General features: G+C 40.1%; 1 protein-coding gene across 2 annotated transcripts in view; it reads left to right on the top strand.

Moving 5' to 3' along the window:
• The window catches only part of ITGA8 (integrin subunit alpha 8), a gene marked incomplete at both ends in the record, with an annotated part of 178244 nt that overhangs the window by 32121 nt on the left and 124574 nt on the right, over positions 1-21549 (top strand). Inside the window, 7 exons of one of the 2 annotated variants that reach the window (XM_082648292.1) lie at positions 2260-2321; positions 4153-4198; positions 6988-7113; positions 8045-8089; positions 10537-10580; positions 12277-12333; positions 15855-15907. In XM_082648292.1, the coding sequence (XP_082504418.1) occupies positions 2260-2321; positions 4153-4198; positions 6988-7113; positions 8045-8089; positions 10537-10580; positions 12277-12333; positions 15855-15907 (433 nt within the window). The remainder of the gene's footprint in view (positions 1-2259; positions 2322-4152; positions 4199-6987; positions 7114-8044; positions 8090-10536; positions 10581-12276; positions 12334-15854; positions 15908-21549) is intronic. The other variant, XM_082648291.1, reaches the window with a different exon arrangement.

Below are 21549 nucleotides of genomic sequence, written 5' to 3'. Positions count from 1 at the left end.
CCTTTCCATTCTCCTTGGGAAGCCAACACATGATAGCGTGATTCCCTGGATTCCTGAGTTTACTCTACAGGGCATAATTGCAAAGTTCACAGATGCCCTGAAGTTCTAGGAAGAAAGATTCCTTCAGTTCTCATAAACTATAATTGTAAGAGAAAAACTTACTTTGCAAAGGAAATAACCTCCCATTTCTATCATAAGCACCACTTCAACATTTGAAGTTGGTTGCTTTCTCGACGAATTTTATGAAAAATTACTGTTTTCTCTGAATTTTTTCAGTCTCCTGTTTTGCAGCAAAATGATTTCAAAGAATGGTCCTGTTTCTTCCTTTCTGAATAATTTACAATATTGAAAAAGTCAGAGTCGATTTTCAAAAGGATTTATAAAAAAGATTTATGCATTAAAATACATTTCTTAAATACAGTGAACACATCTATGTTCACATAATCATATATTTTGTGTTCATATATATTTCTTGTTGCATACAGCTATTTACAGGCATGAACTTCTAGAAAAATGGTACCTGGACATTTGAAACTTTAAGGAACTTTGTAGCATTCATAATTATAAACCACAAAATATAGTTACAAAATAAAATATATTATAAGGTACTGTGCACTAAACATTTGTTAAGAGGGTAGATCTCATGTTAAGTGTTTTCACCACAAAAAAACAAACAAAAAAGCAAATTTGATTGAGGGTGGGGAACACAAGAAATCTTTTGGAGGTGATGAATATGTTTATTCCCATGATCGTGGTGGTGGTATCATGGTATGAGGCATAGGTCTAAACTCATCAAAACGTACACAGTAAGATGTGCATTTTTTTGGTATATTAAGTATACCTCAGTAAAGCTGTAAAAAAAAAAACTTAGCTTAAAAAAAACACACACAAAGCATCGACATTTGAATTAAAAACAGATCATCAAAAAAAATACAGTATATGAAGTAGAAAAGTATTTTAAAATATAAAGGGAACATCTGGAAAGAATGGCTGATGACAGTGCTAAAATTAGCTAAGTACTAGCCAAAGAAAAGAAAAAACAGAAGGCATTCTAGGAAAAGCTGGAAAGGCCTGATCCATTTCAAAAAGCTTCTGGAACAGGCACGTGTCCAGCCTATGAATTTTTCCTGGGATGATGTGCTTTTCCTTTCCTGCCCTCTTATTTTAGTTTCCATTCAGGAGTATCCTTGATAAGAAAGGAGTAATTATTTGCATGTTTGCATCTAACTGTATAATGACTGAGATTCCCTCTACTGAACTATATTTTGGTTTTAATTTAAGCACTTTAGGAGTGATACTCTTTTAAAGTACAAGTGACAAGTAGTACATTCCTCATCCTAATGTCCCAGGATCCTAATATCCTGGGAATCCACAGGTTGACCTGCCTATGGTTTAAAAAACTGTATTACAGGGCTTCCCTGGTGGCGCAGTGGTTGGGAGTCCACCTGCCAATGCAGGGGACGCGGGTTCGTGCCCCGGTCCGGGAAGATCCCACATGCCGCGGAGCGGCTGGGCCCGTGAGCCATGGCCACTGAGCCTGCACGTCTGGAGCCTGTGCTCCGCAACGGGAGAGGCCACAACAGTGAGAGGCCCGTGTACCGCAAAAAAAAAAAACAAAACTGTATTATAAAAAAGTCCTATTGGACATTCAGCTAGTGAATTACATTGCAGAGTATAAAATAAGCCATTTCTAGAGAGTTTTCTCTTTTGTGAACACTAGAGTCCCTGTGAGATGCAATGTGATCAGAAATGCCAGGTCCTAATTTACGTAATGATAATAGAAGAATTTGAAGTTAATTTCTGGTGAGAGATGAGGAAATTGAAACTCTTATCGGTGACCCCAGCAGAAAGTGTCCACCCAGGTGACTAAATTTAGCTCTCTCTTTCTCAAGGCATTGCTTTACTCAGAACACGTGGGCACCGCAGAAACACATTATTGCCAGTTGGGGAACTTGGAACATAGTTGGGAGATGGAGGTTTTATTTCTTCAAATAAACATGAGTTATAAAACCCAGTATCGTAAGTCCAAGGAACGTTATTCCTATTGCTCTTACTGTAGAATCACAGTGCCATTTGGGACAAGAAAACAGATTGCAATGTATTTAAGAAATTACTTGGAATAAATTTTAAAAATAAATATAGAACACATATTGATCATTTTAAATTTAGAAGTCTATAGATAAAACAACAGTGTATCCTGAACTGGTTATTAAAACTGGATAATGATGTTATAACATTTGTATCTTTTGATCATTCCAGGCAATGCTGATCCTGAAGGTCAGGGTTACTGCCAAGCAGGATTTAGTCTGGACTTTTATAAGGTAAATTCTTTTGATCTTATAGCTTCTAAAATTTATTTTATCTGCTTGATTTTTTTTTACCCCCTGCCTCTCATTCCCACTTCCACCCCCAATAACCACCATCAACAAAAGAACCTTTAGGTATATACCTGGCCTGTTTTGGCAACTTTAAATTTTTTTGTTTGCTCTTTATTTTTAATAAAGTAATCTATACATACGGCAATTTATTAAATAGTAAAGAAATCATGAAGAACCTAGGGGCAAGATGGGAATAAAGATGCATACCTACTAGAGAATGGACTTGAGGATACGGGGAGGGGGAAGGGTAAGCTGGGACAAAGCGAGAGAGAGGCATGGACATATATACACTACCAAAAGTAAAACAGATAGCTAGTGGGAAGCAGCCGCATAGCACAGGGAGATCAGCTTGGGGCTTTGTGACCACCTAGAGGGGTGGGACAGGGAGGGTGGGAGGGAGGGAGATCCAAGAGGGGAGAGATATGGGAACATATGTATATGTATAACTGATTCACTTTGTTATAAAGCAGGAACTAACACACCATTGTAAAGCAATTATACTCCAATAAAGATGTTAAAAAAATAAAATAAAATAAAAAATAAAGACACATGGAATAATGGTTAAAACAGTGAAACCTGCTTGCTACACAGAGAAGAGAGTTGTTTAAGGAACTGGATTTGAAAAACATTCTGTAATGCATTTAGAGAAGTGTTTAATGCCCTTTGATAATCTCCTCTGCTTCCTTTGCTTGTTATGTATTAAAAATGGTTATATGAGAAAAAAAAAAAGAAATACACAGGCTGAAAAGCAACAGTCTTGCTTCATTTTTGCTTTTTCTTCCTTTTTTGCGGTACGCGGGCCTCTCCCTGTTGTGGCCTCTCCCGTTGCGGAGCACAGGCTCTGGACGCGCAGGCTCAGTGGCCATGGCTCACGGGCCCAGCCGCTCCGCGGCATGTGGGATCTTCCCGGACCGGGGCACGAACCCGTGTCCCCTGCATCGGCAGGCGGACTCTCAACCACTGCGCCACCAGGGAAGCCCCTTGCTTCGTTTTTAAATGAAAATCTCAAAAACTCAGTAAAGAAATGTGCTTCTAAAAAGATCACAAGAATCTGTGTTTTTCTCAGGTGTAATTGACTGATTAGAGTTCACATTAGTGTTAATGTTAATTTCACGTTATCCTTTCACAAATTAAAAACAGATATTTAATAAGAATGTGGGCGGCAAAGCTTCCATGGTTTTGCAAATACTGTAAATTTCATCAGTGTCTGAAATTTTACTTTTTCTCCCCCCCCCTCACCCCCCACTAAAAGTTAAGGATGCAGGATAAGGAAGGTGGGGCTCTAAGTTGAAAGGAAAGTTTTTATTTTCTAGTCTGGAGTTGTCACTCCCTCTCCTGGGAAGGGGTGTGTTTGCAGATGTATAGAAAAAAAAAAAAACAGGCATTACTGTGGCCTTAAAATAAACAGAAATCACATTTTCTTTTTATTGCTAAGGTTCAAAAGACCGTGTCTACTAAATTGCACAGCATGGAAGATGTACATATTTTGCTTACCTGAGGCAGTGCCAAAAAACTGAATTTATATATTCTCAGGGGAGAGAATTTTACTTACCTAATTGAATCTAATTAAAATTATTTGATACAACACACTAAATAATTGAAAGGAATAAAAGGAAAGAAAATGACCTGCATGACTCAGATGTAAGGGCCTCTTTTAAAAATTACTTTTTATGTATAATTGTTAGAGCAATGCTTATGAACAATGATTTCTCACCCTTAAAAAAAAAGAAACTGTTTTTCTTTTCCAATTGTTGTTGCCGTTTCTGTTTTGTAGAACGGAGACCTGATAGTTGGAGGCCCCGGCAGTTTTTATTGGCAAGGTAGGTCCTGTTAGCAGAGAAGAAATGCCCACGGGTTGTTTCCAACAGGGAGATGAAACAGAAGTAACATCAAGTGTTGACTTTTTATTATGTTAATTTATCTCCATATTGGTAGTTTCTCCAATGAAGGAAGCATCATTTCAGTTTGTACTTTGTGATATAAATGATATTTTAAAATACTGTTGCAACTTAATTCCTTCACTCATCAAATGCTTATTGAGACCATGCCCGGCTTTGTGCTAGATGCTGAGGGTACAATAATGAGTAATCCGCAGAGGTTAGCATCTGGGGAAAGATGCAGGCATTAATCGAATACTCACACGAGTACTTAAGAAACTCGAGGCATGATACTCACTAGGAAGGTATGTCAAGACGGGGCCATGAGAGCATAGGAGGCTTCTCCAGGGTGGCCCCATGCAGGTATGTTTTGTCCTCTGAACACTGGCTGACCAGATGAAATTACAACCTGGGCTCTGCTTAGGGAGCCCTGAACCCAGGTGCATGATGGCATCTGCCCAGGGGGGATGACTTCCTCTAATTCTTAAAAAAGGTGTTACATAAGCCGGCATCAACCTTAAGGTCAACGAATTTGGAAGCAGCAACCCTGAACTGAGCCCTGAACCCCGAGTAGGAGGTAACCAGGCGCAGAGAGGAAGGGTTGTGTGAAAATGTTCTAGGGCATAAAGGAGCCCAGCGAGCTGAGAATGGAGGGAAATCAGGGGACTAGAGTTAAGAGCTGCTGAGTGGGATGCAGGGGTCCCACCCTCCCTGCAGGGCTTGCAGCCCCAGGTAAGCAGTTTTGTCTTTATCTCCAAAACAATGAGAAATCCCCGGGGGATGGTTGGAGTTTAAATGGATTGCCTGAGGTAGAATAAGAATGTGTTGTTTGTTCTGAGAATAATGGGAAACCACTGGAGAATTTGAAGCATGGGATGCTATGGTCGGGTGTGTGTTACACAGAGATCACGCTGGCTTCAGTGTGGAAAATGGATCGGGAGTTGGCCAAAGTGCAGTATCAGCAAACGAGTTCTAAGGTTATAAGCTAGTTTTAAGTCTATAAGGTAAACCAGCTGTAAGGTTCAGATGAAGATGTTGGCTTCTCAGAGTGGTCACAGTACAGACTGAGAAAGGGGTGGAATTTGCGAGATACTTCAGAGGCGGAATAAACAGCTTGGGTGATGGTTTGGATGTATGTGGGTGAATAGGGAGGATGCCAAGGATATGTTTCTGACTTTTGTAACTGAATGGTTTTAGGTGGGTCCCAGTCCCTGAAATGGAGAAAGCCTGGAAGAGAACGGGTTTGGAGTGGATTAGGGAAGGAAGATGATGAGTTTACTTTTGGTTATGTTGAGTATGAACATGTTTGAGATGTCCAAGACTTTTCACATAAGGATTTAGATGTACGGGCTTAAACTCAGAGAGGATATCTAGGCTAAAATAAAAACTAGCATAGTGGTGATAACCAAAGCCGTGGATGTGAATGGGATGCCTAAAGAGAGATTACAGAGAATACAGACTTAATTTTGGCTGTAAAGTTTAGAATAAGGATAGAAAAGAACATGAGAGAGATGAATAGTTGAGTGAAGTTTTTTGGGTTTTTTTTTTTTTTAATGGAGGAGACCTGATCATGTTTAAAAGGCCAATGGGAAAGATACAGGCGAGATGGATTTATGATAAAATTTTACATGAAATTACTGTTAAGCTTAATTCATACATATACAACTATGAACATCAAATAATTAACCTTTCAGTCTTTAAACATTATTTTGCAAACTGGAAAACAATATATTTTATGCAGAGGATGGGTATAAAATAAAAGTGATGTGTTTAAAAAGATTTTGTTCTAATGCACTTGATTAATTTCACATAATTCTTTCCTTACGTTGAAAAAAAATTGCCTGATATAGATGATATGCTGACAATTAGCCATGTCAAGGGGATAGAGAGCATTTGTCTGAGATAGATAATTTAAAATTTTACTCAGTCAGTCTTAAGATTATAATATTTATAGAAGAACTAAAGGAAATAAGCAAAGGCAGCGTGTCTGTGGGAGCAGGGAAGGGGATATTTAGCTTTAACCCAGAGAAAACTGGCAAATTCTACAGACGTTGTTCAGAAACTCATGTGTAAATACGATTGTCTTAATATAAGAACAGTCATTTCAGGCAAGGTCACTCGGAGATATTTACGGCCTGATTTAGCAGTTTTATTCTTTTGGAACTTCAGACAGAAGGACTGTGGGAATGTGTGAATTCCCAAGGAATAGTTTGGCTTTAAAATTAATATTAAATTTTAGTCTCTTGAAAGCATTCCTCCAGTTTTCTCCCAAAGAGCATGAGATCACACTTTTTCCTTAGATTTCCATAATAAATATAGGAATGCATAAAAGTTGTAGTGGAACATTGCTGGCCATCTTTTGGATCCATGGCTATCCTGTTATGGAGTATAATCTATAAAAATACTGAATCACTATGCTGTGTGCCTGAAACTAACATAATATTATAAACCAACTACACCTTAATTTAAACAACAGAAAAAAATAAATGTTGTATGAAAACAATTACATAGTTCATCTTTGGTTCTTCTATCAGAATGGAAAGCTCTAACCAGCTGTCAGCAAACTTAGCCTGCAGTTCTAGAGCCAGGCAGGAAAATTCACTGTCGAAAATGCAGGCAACATCATGACCATTTTCAAGGGCGTGTGTGTTGTTCAGACACCCTGCGTCTGTGGCGGAGAGGACCCGCCTCTCATGTTCATTCAGCTAATCTATTCATTTGTTTGAACACAGGTCAGGTGATCACTGCCAGTATTGCAGATATCATTGCAAACTACTCATTCAAGGATATCCTGAGAAAATTGGCTGGAGAAAAGCAGACAGAAGTGGCTCCTGCTTCCTACGATGACAGTTACCTTGGTGAGATGCATTGCTCAAGACATTTGCGGTTTCTCAAAAGACAAGCATGTTAAATGTGGAAGCAAATTTTATTCCTCACTTATAATATTTGGCACCTTTTGCAAATTTTCTTCTCTTACTAGCTTCGAGTGGACTCTTAACTTTCTTTTCTTTTGATTCAGCCATTATATGTAGTCTCCATAGTTTCATAGCTGTTTTATAGGCTCCGTGACAATCTCCTGCAAATAAAATATTTTACCAGTCGTAGATACTATGTATTAGTGAGGATGCCCAGTACTACCTGGGCAACATGATGATGACCGTTTCCAGTTTCTAAAAAGAGCAAGAGACTTTCCAGTTGCTAGAATGTTCTCAAAATTTATTACGTGCAAACCACACAATGCCATTTCATCACTATCGTTTGCCACCTTTGGTATCGTATCGGCATTTTGATTCCTTGATGAACTTTTAAAAACTGTAGTTATCTTTTATCACCTCGTCTCACTTTAGAGCCAAGTGAAGTTTGTGGGAAATCATCATTAAAGGCATTAGGAAGTAGGCCTTGTAGGTGATCAGAAATTGCAGAACCTGAGCACAAGAGATACCTCTCAGAGTAAGTATGTCTGATTATGATGAGTCAGCAACTCTTAAATGCAGCAGCCACCATTCACACGTCGAGGTGGGCAATGAAGCATTCCTACTTCTAAAAGGGGCCTCAGAATCCGAAGGTGTTGCCAGGCTCAGAAGAAGCAGATCTAGTGTGCTTCCAAGATTTAGCATAAATCCTGGTTTGATTAATTTTTCTCTTTGTAGAACCCTAAACTTCTATGTAGTAGGATTTGTTGGCATTTCTGCACAAGGTACTACTATGGTAGTGCCTTCATATTTCTAGATACAGATCATTTGTAAAGGCTTCAAACGTGTGATTCGCTTGTTTCTTGCTTTAAAACAGGATATTCAGTTGCTGCTGGGGAATTTACTGGGGACTCTCAGCAAGGTGAGAAACATTGTTGAAATGAAGCCCTCTGTTGGATTGGCCAAAACATTCATTCACGTTTTTCCATGCCATGTTACAGAAAACTTGAACGAACTTTTTGGCCAGCCCAATATAAAACACGGGGAAAAGTGCAGTGACCTAGAAAGCTCTTTTAGGACTGTGATTTTTAAACAATTCTGAAACTTTTAATCAGCCCTACATTTAATAACTCCTTTGTGTTATAGCCATTATGAGGCTGCAGGCCCCAAAGTTACTAGTGTGATGGCTGATTTTTTTTTTTTTAAACCAAATTCTGAATGTTTGTGGGAAATGAGAAGCCGTGGTTGCCAGGTATCTCACTTGGTATAATCCCCTTAGTCTTTCCTGTTTGGCAAGCCTGATCCCGAAATCAGTCAGCTCTGTTCTACCTGACTGTGGTCTGTTTTTAGGTGCCCCTAGTAAACGTCCATACCTGTGTCCAGGAAGCTGGAATGCGGTGTAAGGTCTACAATCTACTCAACACTCAACATCTCTATTTGAATGGCTCTTCCAAACTTAATAAGCTTATACCTGAACTCCTGATCTTTCCACTTAAACATGCTCTACCCTCCATCAGCTCCATCTCAGTAAATGGCAATGCCATCCTCCGAGCTGCTCAAGCAAAAAACCTTGCAACAGCCTTGGACTGTGCTCTTTCTCTCACACCCCATCCATATCTAATCCATGAGCAAATCCTGCTAACTAAACTCAAAAGACAGCCAGCATCTGCCTACTTTTCACCTCCTCCATAGCCTCCGCTCTGACCCAAGTGCCCATCAGCACTGTGGCAATAGCCTCCTAACTGATCCTCTTTGCTTTCATCTTGGCCCTCCTGTGGTCTTCCCTAGATCCAGCAGCCAACGTGGTCCTTGAGGAAGAGAAGTCACGTGGTGTAACTTCTTGGCTCCCAGTGATTGCCCAACTCATTCTGTCTAAACTCCAAGTCTTCACAATGACCTAAAAGACTCTGTTCATGAGGCCCCTATTTACTCTGACCTCAGCTCCCAGTCCTTTACCCCTGACTCCTTCCAACCACTCCAGCCACCCTGCCCTCCCTGCTGTTCTCTGAATACTCCAGACACACTTCTACCTCAGGACCTTTGCACATGCTATTCCTTCTGACTAGAACATACTTCTCCTAGATCTCCATAATATTTACTCCTTCACTTTCTTCAGGCTTTGATAACATGTCATCTTCTTGCCAAGACCTTCCCTGACCACCCCAATAAATCATAATTCCTTCCGCCTCCCAATTCCAGCACTCCCAGTACCATTTTACTGCTTAGTTTTTCTGCTCTATACTCATCCCCTTCTAACATGACATTTGACTCTACTTTTCAAATTGACTGCCCCTTCCAGCTCAAGTGTAAGCTCCACGAGAGCAGGGAATTTTGTCTTTGCTCCGTGCTGTATCCTATGTTCGCAATGAACATTTATATGTTGATTGAATTAGAGTAAATTTACTACTGAAAAGTCCAACATCTAGGCCCAAATGGATCTTCTCTGATGATTAACGCTCCAACAGCATGAGCGTCCAACTCTGCTAGAGTTTATTACATCAGATAGAATTAATGCTAGAATTTGTGCTATACCTTTAGGACCAGGTTTGGGTGAAGGGAAATTTGAATGGAAGGGGACTCTTTTCCAGGCCCCCTTTCTTTAAATTAAACTAAAATGTTGACCCCAATGAATCAAAGGATAGTTTAGATTTATAGAAATGAGAGCTGGAAAGAACTTTGATAATCAGGCAGTTCCAACTCCCATCTATTGTAGGTGACTGGAAAAAATCAGTTTCAGTGATTGATCCCGGGTTTATGGCAGACCCAAGGACTGAAACCACTATTTCCTGAATCTAGAACCATATCACTGTGCATTGGAATATGCTCCCCGCTTTTCACCAGAGTTGCTTTTTCTACCTCTATTATTGAAGCTTCCCTTCCTCGCATACCCTTGGCTGCCAGGTTGTCCTATAATTCTGTTCCAGGGGGCAAGACTCAATCATTTATGGTATGTGGCTTTTCCTTCGGTAACTGAAATTGTTTGAACACATTAGTGGGACAGGAGCTGTTACTTTGTACACTAGTACAAAAGACTAGTACGAAAGACAGTGAAACCTGGAGAAATCAGAGTACGAGGTTTAACGGACAAATCACACACAGATCTGAGAAGCCAGGCTTATGTTCTGGAGGCAGAAACACATGGAGAATGTGATGGAGACAGGTAAATCTCAAAGTACGACTTTGGGTCTTCTGTTTTCTTTCGTCTGTAGCAGAAGCAAAAGCCAGTGCGAAACTGTGGCTTCAAACCTCCATCTCTCTACAGGATCCACGACAGTTACTCATTTAAGAGGCACCCTCTTTAGCTGATTTGTTGTATAGCTTTACAGTGTACTATGCCACTCACTTTGTAAATGACTATTTCCATCACAGAATTGGTTGCTGGGGTTCCCAGAGGAGCACAGAATTTTGGATGCGTGAGTACTAAGAAGGCGTTACACGCTACATTCTCTACATACGCAAAGAAACATTTTGCTGCATACAGTTTTCAAATCTTTTTAAATGCCCTTTAATAGTGAGCACTACTGATCCACGCTTGTTTGCTTACGAACAGGGAGGTTAGATTCTTTTCTGATCTGGGTGCAGGATCAACTCCATAGTCTGTGGGACCCAGTGTAAAGTGAAAATGCCTAGCCCCTTGTTCAAAATGGTTAAGAATTTCAGGACAGTGACAGCTGGGCTATCCAAAGGGTGGGGAGGGCTCGTCTGCATGTGGGACCCTTTGGGACTGACTGCACGGGTCACGTGCCCATGAAGCTAGCCTAGCCCTATGCGTGTGCATAATCTGGGAATAGTTGCAGAGGATCCCATTGTTGATGTGATCAGCATTTTAATATGTCCCATACGGTGGACATAATAAGGTCAATTGTTATTTCACTAGTGTATTAGTTTGCAAGGGCTGTCATAACAAATGACCCCAAACTGGGTGGCTTATAACAACATAACTTTATTCTGTCTCAGTTCAAGAGGCCAGAAGGCTGAAATCAAGGTGTGATCGGCATGGTCACATCCCTCCCATGCATGTAGGGGTGGATTCTTCCCGCCTCTGCCAACTTCAGGTGGCCCTGCCTTTCCCCGGCATGTGGGAGCTTCACCTGAATCTCTGCTCTGGTCTCCATATGGCCTTCTTCCATTTGTGTCTATGTGTGTCCTCTCCTCCTCTTATAAGGACACCAGTCATTGGACATAGGGCGCACCCTAAATCCAGGATGATTTCATTTCAAGATCCTTAACTTTACTTATTTCATCTACAGAGACCCTATTTCCAAATAAAGGTCACCTTCTGAAGTTCGGGATAGACATGAGTTTTGGAGGGATACTATTCAAACCCATTACAACTAGTTACCATAAAAATAGGAAAGGAAAATAAATCGACCTTATGAAAGGAAAAACATATTTTAAATAATGTTTAAGTCTGGTAAACTTATAATATCTATAGATTTTAGGTTGTCTGGATAGAATTTTTTTTTTTTTTTTTTTGTACGCGGGCCCCTCACTGTTGTGGCCTCTCCCGCCGGGGAGCACAGGCTCCGGACGCGCAGGCCCAGCAGCCATGGTTCACGGGCCCAGCCGCTCCGCGGCATGTGGGATCTTCGCGGACCGGGGCACGAACCCGCGTCCCCTGCATCGGCAGGCGGACTCTCAACCACTGCGCCACCAGGGAAGCCCTGTCTGGATAGAATTTAAAAGGAATATTTTTGCTACATGGATAATACTTTAAAATTTCATTTTTTTGCAGAGAACCATAGTCATCAATTTCTCATAACAGCAAATGCACAGAAGTGAAACTTAGATTAAATTTTTGATTAGATCAATTAACTGACTATCAGATTAGGTGCTCTCAGTGTTCCTGAATTCATATTTCTCTACATCAGATTAGTAAGCATGCATTTTGTCTGAAAGGATCCCAGATTTCACCATAAACAAAAAGTTCAGTTGGATTTTTTAAAGATCGTTCTTTTGGGCTTATTTTATTTTATTTTATTTTTTACATATACAGCTAACCATTTATGACTCCTCCCAAAAATTTTAAAATGATTTAAGTTAAACTTTTTAAAAATTGCTCCAATTCTATGCCAAATGATGTAACCTATCTAATTTCTATGATTTCAGGTTTCAATCATTAACTCTACAGATATGACCTTTATTCAGAATTTCACTGGTGAACAGGTGAAGACATTTTAGAATCAAATAATGAATGTCACTCTGCACTAACAGTATACTGTAATATGTTATTTATTCATTCATAAAATAAATATTTACCGAGCACCTACTATGTGCTGGAAACTCTTCTGAGCACTGGGAGTGTAACCAAGTAGCAGACAGACAAGATCCCAGCTCTCATGCAACAGTCCGGGGGAGGCTGATGGGGGGTGACAATTAAGAAACAAGTAAATGCCCACGATGATTTCAGAAAATGATAAGGGATGTAAAGGCAGAATATGCTCCCTAAAAGCCCAAAAGCCACTAACTGCTGAAATCCGAGAGCAATCCTGTTATGTTGCGGTCCTTATGTAGTGTGCGCGGTGATGAGTTCTGAGTACCCGCCTTCCCCCCGAGAAGACACAGGCTTCTTGTAGGTTTCACATGTTGGTCAGTCAGTGGGTCTGGGCTCTGCCTTCCTGTCCTCACAGTGACTGGAACCCTCCCCAATCCCAACATTATATGGAAGATAAGCTCTCTGGTTCTGGTCCCTTCCCCCCAGGGGGTAGGTATGGCCCCGTACCCACTGTCACTGGCTGGGGTCTTATTATCAATGGGTCAGTTGCCTGCAAACAGGCTGCTGTCATCCTCCTGACGTAACACGGCCTGAGGTCACACTTCATTCACTACCCTGGGTTTCCTGGGTTTTTGACCTGTTGAAATCTGTCACATTTCTTTAAAGGATGAATGTGATACTCCCGTCTAAGGGAGCCAATCGTGAGTTGAATTCATTTCTCTGGTCAACCAGTTTCCTTTCCTAACCACCAACCCAGGGTAAGGAGCTTCTAGCAAGCCTCACACTTGTCTCCAGCCAAGTTACATCTTGGCCCACGGGACCCCAGGAGGATCCAGGTTTAAGATCCTGAAATGCTCAACTCTTAGCTACACACAGAAATTCGGAACCATATATTTGTCAAGCAAATAGAGTTTTTTAAAGAACACAGAGCATTTTTGACATTTCCTCCCCCAAATTGGGGCTTTAGTCTATCCGTTACTGTGCAATTTTCAACAAAGCATTTAACAATGTCCCTCACGGTACTCTTGTGGTAAATATAGAGATATAAGGCTGTGATGATAGTGAAGTTGGGTGGATTTATAAATTTTGAACCATGATTCCCAAGTGGTGACAATTAATGGTTTAATGGAAATCTGGCAAGACTTCTCCTTTGTCTTTTCATTTCATTTTTATCATTCAAAGCTCTTTAAACATTGTTAAATTTGGCCTTTCTGTAACTTCTCATCTTCAATACCACCTAGTTCTGCAATCTTAAACCTCAGAACTGAATACATAAGTGATGAAATTCCTCTGAGTGAAGACCACACAATGCCACCCAGGAATAAGAATTTCACCGTATGTGTTTGGAATAGAGAAACGAGGTGGGAGAACTGAGTTATTGCATGAGGCAGTTAAATGAGGCATTCATCTCCTCTGCAAAGAGTACTTTGCACTGGCACCCATGTCTTAGCCCATGGACTACTATAATAAAAATACCATAGACTGGGTGGCTAAAGCAACAAACATTTATTTCTCACAGTTCTGGAATCTAAGATCAAGGGGTAGGCAGATTTGGTATCTGCTGAGAGCCTGCCTCCTGTTCACAGCCGTCTTCTTGCTGTGTCCTCACCTGGTGGAAGGAGGGCTAGAGAGCCCTCTGGGGTCTCTTCTCTAAGGGCACTAATCCCATTCATGCAGGCTCAACCCTTCGTGACCTAATCACCTCCTGAAGGCCCCACTTCCTAATACCATTATATAAGGAGTTATGTTTCAATATTTGAATTTGGAGGAGGGGAGGCATAAACAATCAGTCTACGGCAACTGTATATGTTTGGAATAGACAAAAAAGGTGGGAGAATTGAATAATTGTGTTACACTTGGTAACTCATCTATTTTTTTCCTCTGCAAAGAGTATCTAGCACCTGGCACCTACTCTGAGCTAAACACTGGTCAGACAGGGCAGAGAGAAGAATGAACAACACAGATGGAACTCTCTGCCTTCTGTGGAGCACACTTTCCAGGGGACTGTAGGCTGATTAAATTTGTAGGTGATAGGAAGCTAAATTGGCTAAATCAGGGGTCCCCAACCCCTGGGCCACGGACTGGTACTGGTCTGTGGCCTGTTAGGAACCAGGCTGCAGAGCAGGTGAGCAGCGGGTGAGCGAGCGAAGCTTCATCTGTATTTGCAGCCGCTCCCCATCGCTCTCAGTACCGCCTGAGCTCCACCTCCTGTCAGATCAGCAGTGGCATTAGATGCTCATAGGAGTGTGAACCCCACTGTGAACCGCGCATGTGAGGGGTCTAGGTTGTGCGCTCCTTATGAGAATCTAATGCCTGATGATCTGAGGGGGAGCTGAGGTGGTGATGCTAGCTCTGGGGAGGGGCTGCAGATACAGATCATCAGTAGCAGAGAGGTTTGACTGCACCGAGACCACAGTGAATCAATTGCTTGCAGACTCGTATCAAAACCCTATCAGTGAGTGGCAAGTGAAAACAAGCTCAGGGCTCCCACTGATTCTGCATTATGGTGAGTTATATATTATTACATTGCAATATATTATATATTGCAATGTAATAATAATAGAAATAAAGTGCACAATAAATGTAACGTGCTTGAATCATCCCGAAACAATTCCCGCCCCCCCCCAACCTGGTCGGTGGAAAAACTGTCTTCCACGGGACCAGTCCCTGGTGCCAAAAATGTTGGGGACCGCTGAGCTAAAGCATTGGACGGCAGAATACGGAACTGAAAAATCTTGGCAAGCTAAAACTATTGGCCAAATCTGAAGAGATTATAAACCTTGAAAACACAGGTTGAAAACAAAAATATAAGAGCTAGAATGTAGAAAGATTAGGCACACTGGTTACACTCAGAAAAGACTTAGAAACCTCAGCAGACGATAAACTCAATATGAATTGATACAGAGACGTGGTTTACCCTCAAATTAAAACCTTTTTATGCTTCAGTGATATAAAGAGTTCAAAGCAGAGGGTGTCCATCCTCCTTATCTTCTCCTGTCAGTGTGTTCATGGGGTATCATCTTTTCTTTGGTATCCCATGTTGTATCCCTAAGAAAGATGGGAAGCCAACCTAAAACATTTCCATAGGAGATTTCACATGGAAATGGAATTAGATTTATTCTGTGACATTCAAGATTGCAGAACTAGGTAGGAGCATTAAGGACCAGATGTTACAGGAGGACCAATTTTAGCAAAAAGTATTCTAATAGTTGTATCTACAAATTGAATGGGCTTATTGTTGAACATCTCCAGAGGATGTCCGAGCAGATGTCATGGGTGTTGTGAGGGACATTATGCATTAGGTCAGGGGTTAAACTAAATGACTCTAAGACTCTGTCCATGTCCAAGGGTCTATGAATTTAAAGGCAAAAATGTGCTGCAATGTGGCTAATCTTTCAGGGAAAATTGAGAGATGACTATAAAAATGACTTTTTGAGCACAAAATATATCATCTTATGGTTTTCCTTTGCAGATGGCATCTTACTTTGGATATACAATTGCAGTATCAGATGTTAACAATGATGGGTAAGTTTATAAGAACTTCCTCACTCACCAGATATTATATTCGTCCTTAAAGATGTTATATTTTTTCCTTCATGAAATAGATCCTTCCATACTTCCTCAACAAGATCGAGGCTCTCTTGTTTTAACTTTTTTTTTTTAGTCCAGGGCAAAAGGATACATCTACTAAAAAATTCTCTATCATCCTTTCTTATGTCTTTACCACATCTGCCACTTCTAAGACAGGACTATTTTACTTAGTTTTATCTTTGATTTTATGAACTAAGTAGTCCTTGGCCATTTGACTTCCATAGCCATTGAAGAATCTGCTCATCTGCCTTCACCCTTTAGCACATGATATTCATAAAACATTTGCACATAAATATTTTTTCTCCTGACAGTGCTTTAACCAACATACTAGTGACTCCCATGCAGAAGATGAAATAATAATATTATTTTTTTCAGTTTATGGCAGTAAATTATAGTTGAGCTTGGATCAAACAGCATGATAAACTGTGGTTGTATTTAAGTTATTACTTCAAAGAAAATTGTTATTAAGCAACTCTCTGATCCACGAAAAGCACCTAACTGACAGATAAGACAAATGATTAAATAAGAAAACCAAAAAATTGAGATGAACTGATGATTCATCCAATAAATATTGTTGGAGCACCTACCATATGTCAGGCATTGTTCTTGGGTGCCCAGAATGTAGCAGTGATTAAGGAAGAATAGGTCTCTGCTTTCACGGAGCTCACATTTCGGTAAGAAGCAAATATCTGAAAAATGTGAACTATGTTCCCTTATCTGGGCTACGTCATGGATAGACATTAGCTATGACCTCTACATAGCTAGAAATGAACCTTATTTATTATGCGGTACCGTAGGATTGGAGATAAATTTGCTAACTTTTGTACCTTTTGGAAAATAGCTTATTATTCTTTCATTCAACATATATTTCTTGAGCATCTTCTACACACTAGCACTGTTCTAGGTGCTGGGATACAGCAGAGAACAAAACCGAAACCCGCCCCCTCGTAAAGGTTATACGGTAGTTCGGGTGGGAGCTACAGATAAAAAAATAAATAAGTCAAATAAAGATTATGTTAGATGGTGATGAGCACTACGCAGGAAAAAAACAAAAACAGAAGGCCGGAAGCAATCAAGATGTCCTTTAGTAGGTAAATGTGTAAGTATTCTGCGGCCCATCCAGACAATGGAATATCATTCAGTGCTAAAAAGAAATGAGCTATCAAGCCATGGAAAGACATAGAAGAACCTTAAATGCTATTACTAAGTGAAAGAAGCCAGTATGAAGAAGCTTCATACTATATGAATCCACTAGATGACATTCTGGAAAAGACAAAACTATGGAGACAGTCAAAAGATCAGTGGTTGCCAGGTGTTAATGGTGGAAAGAGGGATGAATTAGGTGGAGCACAGAGGCTTTGTAGGGCAGTGAAAGTACTCTGTATGATACTGCAAGGGTGGATTCATGGCATTATACATCTTTCTAAACCCACAGAACGTACACCAGCAAGAGGGAGCCCTAATGTAATCTGTGGACTTTGGGTGATGATGATATGTCCATGTAGGTTCATCAGTTGTAACAAGTGTACCACCTGGTGCAGGATGTTCACAGTCGGGGAGGCCTTGCTTGTGGCAGGGGGTATACAGGAACTGTCTGTACTTTCTGTGCAATTTTGCTTTGAACCTAAAACTGCTCTAAAAAATAAAGTCTATTAATGAAACTTAAAAAAAAAAAAACAGAACGGGGATAGAAAAAAATTGGGAGGGATGCAATTTTTATTCAGGTAAACAGGGAAGGCCTGGGTGTTAGGTTAGGTGAGGGAGCAAAACACTATATGGGGAAGAGTGTCCAAATTCCCAGCGGAGCGGGGAGCTGCTGGCATAGTCAAGGAATATCAAAGAGGCTTGGAGAGAAAGTCTGTGAGCCGCTTTACACAGCACCACATGGACTCTGCCATGGATAGAATGAGTCTGTTTCCAAGAAGGACACATCATCTTGAAAACCCCTGGAGGAGTCTAAGCAAGGGACTGGCCTGCACCCACTTTGGTTTTAGCAGCCATGCTCTGTTCATTGGGTCTCCATGGAGTGAGGCCTTCTGGGAGCCCATTGCCATAAGCCAGGCGAGGCAGGACAGTGGCTTGGACCAGAGCAGTGGTAGGAAGAGTAGAACTGGTTGCACTCTGGGTCTATTTTGAAGAACGCAAATCTTATCCTGGATAAGATCTGTGAATGAAATCTTATCCTGGATAAGATCTTATCCTGCAGATAACTGAAAATGAAGTTGCTTTAATCTTCAGCTCTCTGAATTGTGGAAAGGAAGTAACAATTAGGACCACCACTCAAAGTGAGCAACCTGGATGGACTGTATCTGTTATCAGAGCCTTTTAGTCATTTAGAAAGAAAATGGTGGAGGAAGAACCTGAGGTCCAAAACATGGCGTACTGTCCAGATACAGGAAGCCCATTCTTTAGTGAAAACAAAAAGTCCGACACTGACCCTTGGGATAAGTTAGACACATTTCCTTCAACAGATAACAACACGACACGCATGAGGGCTTCTCTCCTGGGAGCCAGGCAGCATTTTTTAGGGCACAGATCACCCAGTGTGTTTCGTTCTGTAGTTCACTCCCTTTTCAATCCTTTCAGCTTCCCCCCCAGTGTCACAATATGCCCTGCAGGGCACCACGACCTTCCTGAAAGCACATTCATTCTAGTCTAAAGTTTTGTGACAACGTTTATAGGACTTTTTTTTTTTTTTGCCACATTAAGAAAAAGAAAAGAAAACTTGTGAAAAAAGGACCTCATTGGTTTCAAACATAGGAATTTTCCAGTAATGATTTGTTCTTTCTTGATGTTCTTAAAAATTGCTATGCACGTCATTTCTTTTTATTGGGTAGTATATTCTGAATTCTTTAGACTGCATTGAAAAATACATCTATTATCTTAATATTGTCATTCTTAAAGAAAAAAGTACCTATAGATTCTCAGTCTGTATATTGTTTGCTGCTCTAATTACTTAGATGCAACGTACATTCATGTTCCCATAATCAATGAGTGTGCTCTGGAAGCCATTGAGAACATTGCATCCCAAATAAAGATAGAGAACTCACGTGAAGTCTGAGATTACAATAATGCATATATAACTTGCCATCATTTTTGCAGCACCTGTTTTTCTAGAACAATCACTTGATATTGTTGGCTTTCAGATAGACACAAATAGGGAAAACATGGCATCTTGTGTTTCTAGGTTTATACTTGATCCCAGGACGGGCGGGCCTGAAAACCACTAATTACTGTGACAGCCCATGTCCTCACCTCCTGGAGTGGATATTCGTCCCCAGGGCAGGTACAAAACAAGCCATCAGGGCAGAGACATAAACCTGTAATCCCTCAGCAATCTTAGCAGAACAAGGAAACAAAGGCAGTAAATCATGCAGTGTCAGTGACTTTTCCTAAGCTCCTGTGATGGCTCCACGCCAGGACACGTGTGGCCTTGTTTTGAGAAAGAATGCTTTTGTCATTCTCAGTTTCTGACAAGATTTCTACCAGGGACCCTAAGGCTAGAATGAGATTTGCAGCAAACACAAAGCTCTATGTCAAATAAAGTTTTCCTGGATATAAACCTCAGGTGGTTAGCAGTTTGGAATGCAGAAATCTCGATTCTCCATTGAAACAACTGAAGAACTTAACACGCTATTAAGCGATCACATTTTATCTTTATCATGAATGATTAGCAGATAGTGTTTTTATTTCTCTCAAAGTACCTTTACGTGTAATAAGTCTAATAGCACAGGACAATCTGTACTACAATCCAATGAAACTACCTAAAATTCACCAATGAGGAAACCGAGACACAAAAGTTAAGTGACTTGCCCAAGAGCACACACTAAGTAGGGGAAGGTCTTGATTCGTTCACAGAACTTTTGCTGACTTACCTTATAAATTTTTTGTTCACTTATATACAGAGAACTCTTTACTAAGCTCTATAAATACCTAGTAGGAAACCATATATATAATTGCAGTCTTCAAGGGTTTAAAATCTGTAAGAATTCAGAATTTTTAATCTAGTAAGTGAGTACAATGACTGACATGCCTCTCATTTACTTTTAAAAATTGGGAAACAGAGAAGTTAGTATACTTGTCACTGAAGAAATCCAATAATAACCTGTAAAATAGTTTTAAAATTAAAAACTATGTATATTTAAGGTGGACAACATGTTTTGATATACATATACGTAGTGAGATGATGACTGCATTCAATCTAATTAACGTCTCCATCTATGTGATTCATCTGTATCAGCCAACTGGGTGGTCCATCCATCACATAGTTACCGTGTGTGTGTGGGGGGGCTGTCTATATAGTAAGAGCACCTAAGACCTACGCTTTTAGCAAATTTCCAGTATACAATATAGTATTATTAACTATAGCCACTATGCTGTACACTGGACCTCTAGAACTTATACATCCTACACAGCTGCAACTTTGTACTTTTTGACTAATATCTCCCCATTTCCCCAATCTCTCCACCCGTGGTAAGCACCACTCTACTTGAATTGCACTTTATAGATTCCACATATATATGCACATGTAGACCTATCTATATTCATATTCATGTAAAAACATACAGATATTGTCTATAACATGTATACAGATATACATATACATACACATATAGAATACACATGGATTTCAATGACCTTAACTAAGGGTTGGGGGAGAAGAATAGCATATACATGTGTTTAAGTTTTTACTCTGTTTTGCTCGTTGATAAGAATCTGTTTATTAAGTGTGCATTTTATTAATTTCCATTATTCTTATAAACAAGCTCATACTTCCACTTTATAAAAATAGAAAACCATAATTTCAGTTATTTTCACCCAAAGAACTTTAAGATTGTCTTTGATGGTGCTAAAAACAACTGACTGATAAAAAATTCAGTTATGAATGGTTTTCAGCATCATGGCATATAAGAAAAATCAGTTTGTTTGATTATATTCAAAGTAGCCATACTAGGCTGCTGCATTTGACCAAGTCATTAGTTTACCTCATAAACAATTTTAGAGAGTCTATAACTCCAATTTTTAAAAAATTCACAAAGCCCTTTCTACTTTCCCAGCATTTATCAGTGATTAAGGAATTATAAATGAGCATTAATCAGCAGAGTTTCATAATAGAATTGAGATTTAATTCCCTTTCTTTACCCAATTTCTAATTTTCCAGTAGCCTTTTTTTTTTTTTTTTTAATAGCCTGAATCTTTCAAGTTTTGGACCTGAGTGGATGTTGTACAGTGACTCGGAATAGGATTGAGAGCATCACTCATCTAGTTGATCATTCACTGTTCAGAAGTTAGGACTCACATTTTGTGGAATTGAACCAGACTTCCCTCTCTCCATCCGAGAGAGAACTAAGTACTATTGTACGTGAGACTACCTAGTGAAGTTTCTTTCACAGTGTATGTCATCCTCTCTATCCACTGTGCAACAAAAGCGAAATCCCTACAAATGCTCCAAAACCCACCATCAGGGAAAACAAAAAAAGACAGTGTCGTTAAGTAATGTGACCAAATAAATAAACTGGTGGGGATTTCTCCAATATTTTATTTAAAAAAATCTCCAGGTGTTACGAGTGGACTGC

This window comes from Grampus griseus, assembly GCF_964374135.1.
Source record: "Grampus griseus genome assembly, chromosome: 2".
Classification (NCBI taxonomy): Eukaryota; Metazoa; Chordata; class Mammalia; order Artiodactyla; family Delphinidae; genus Grampus; species Grampus griseus.
Note: the sequence above shows the minus strand (reverse complement) of the source record. Positions and strands in the feature narration are given on the sequence as shown.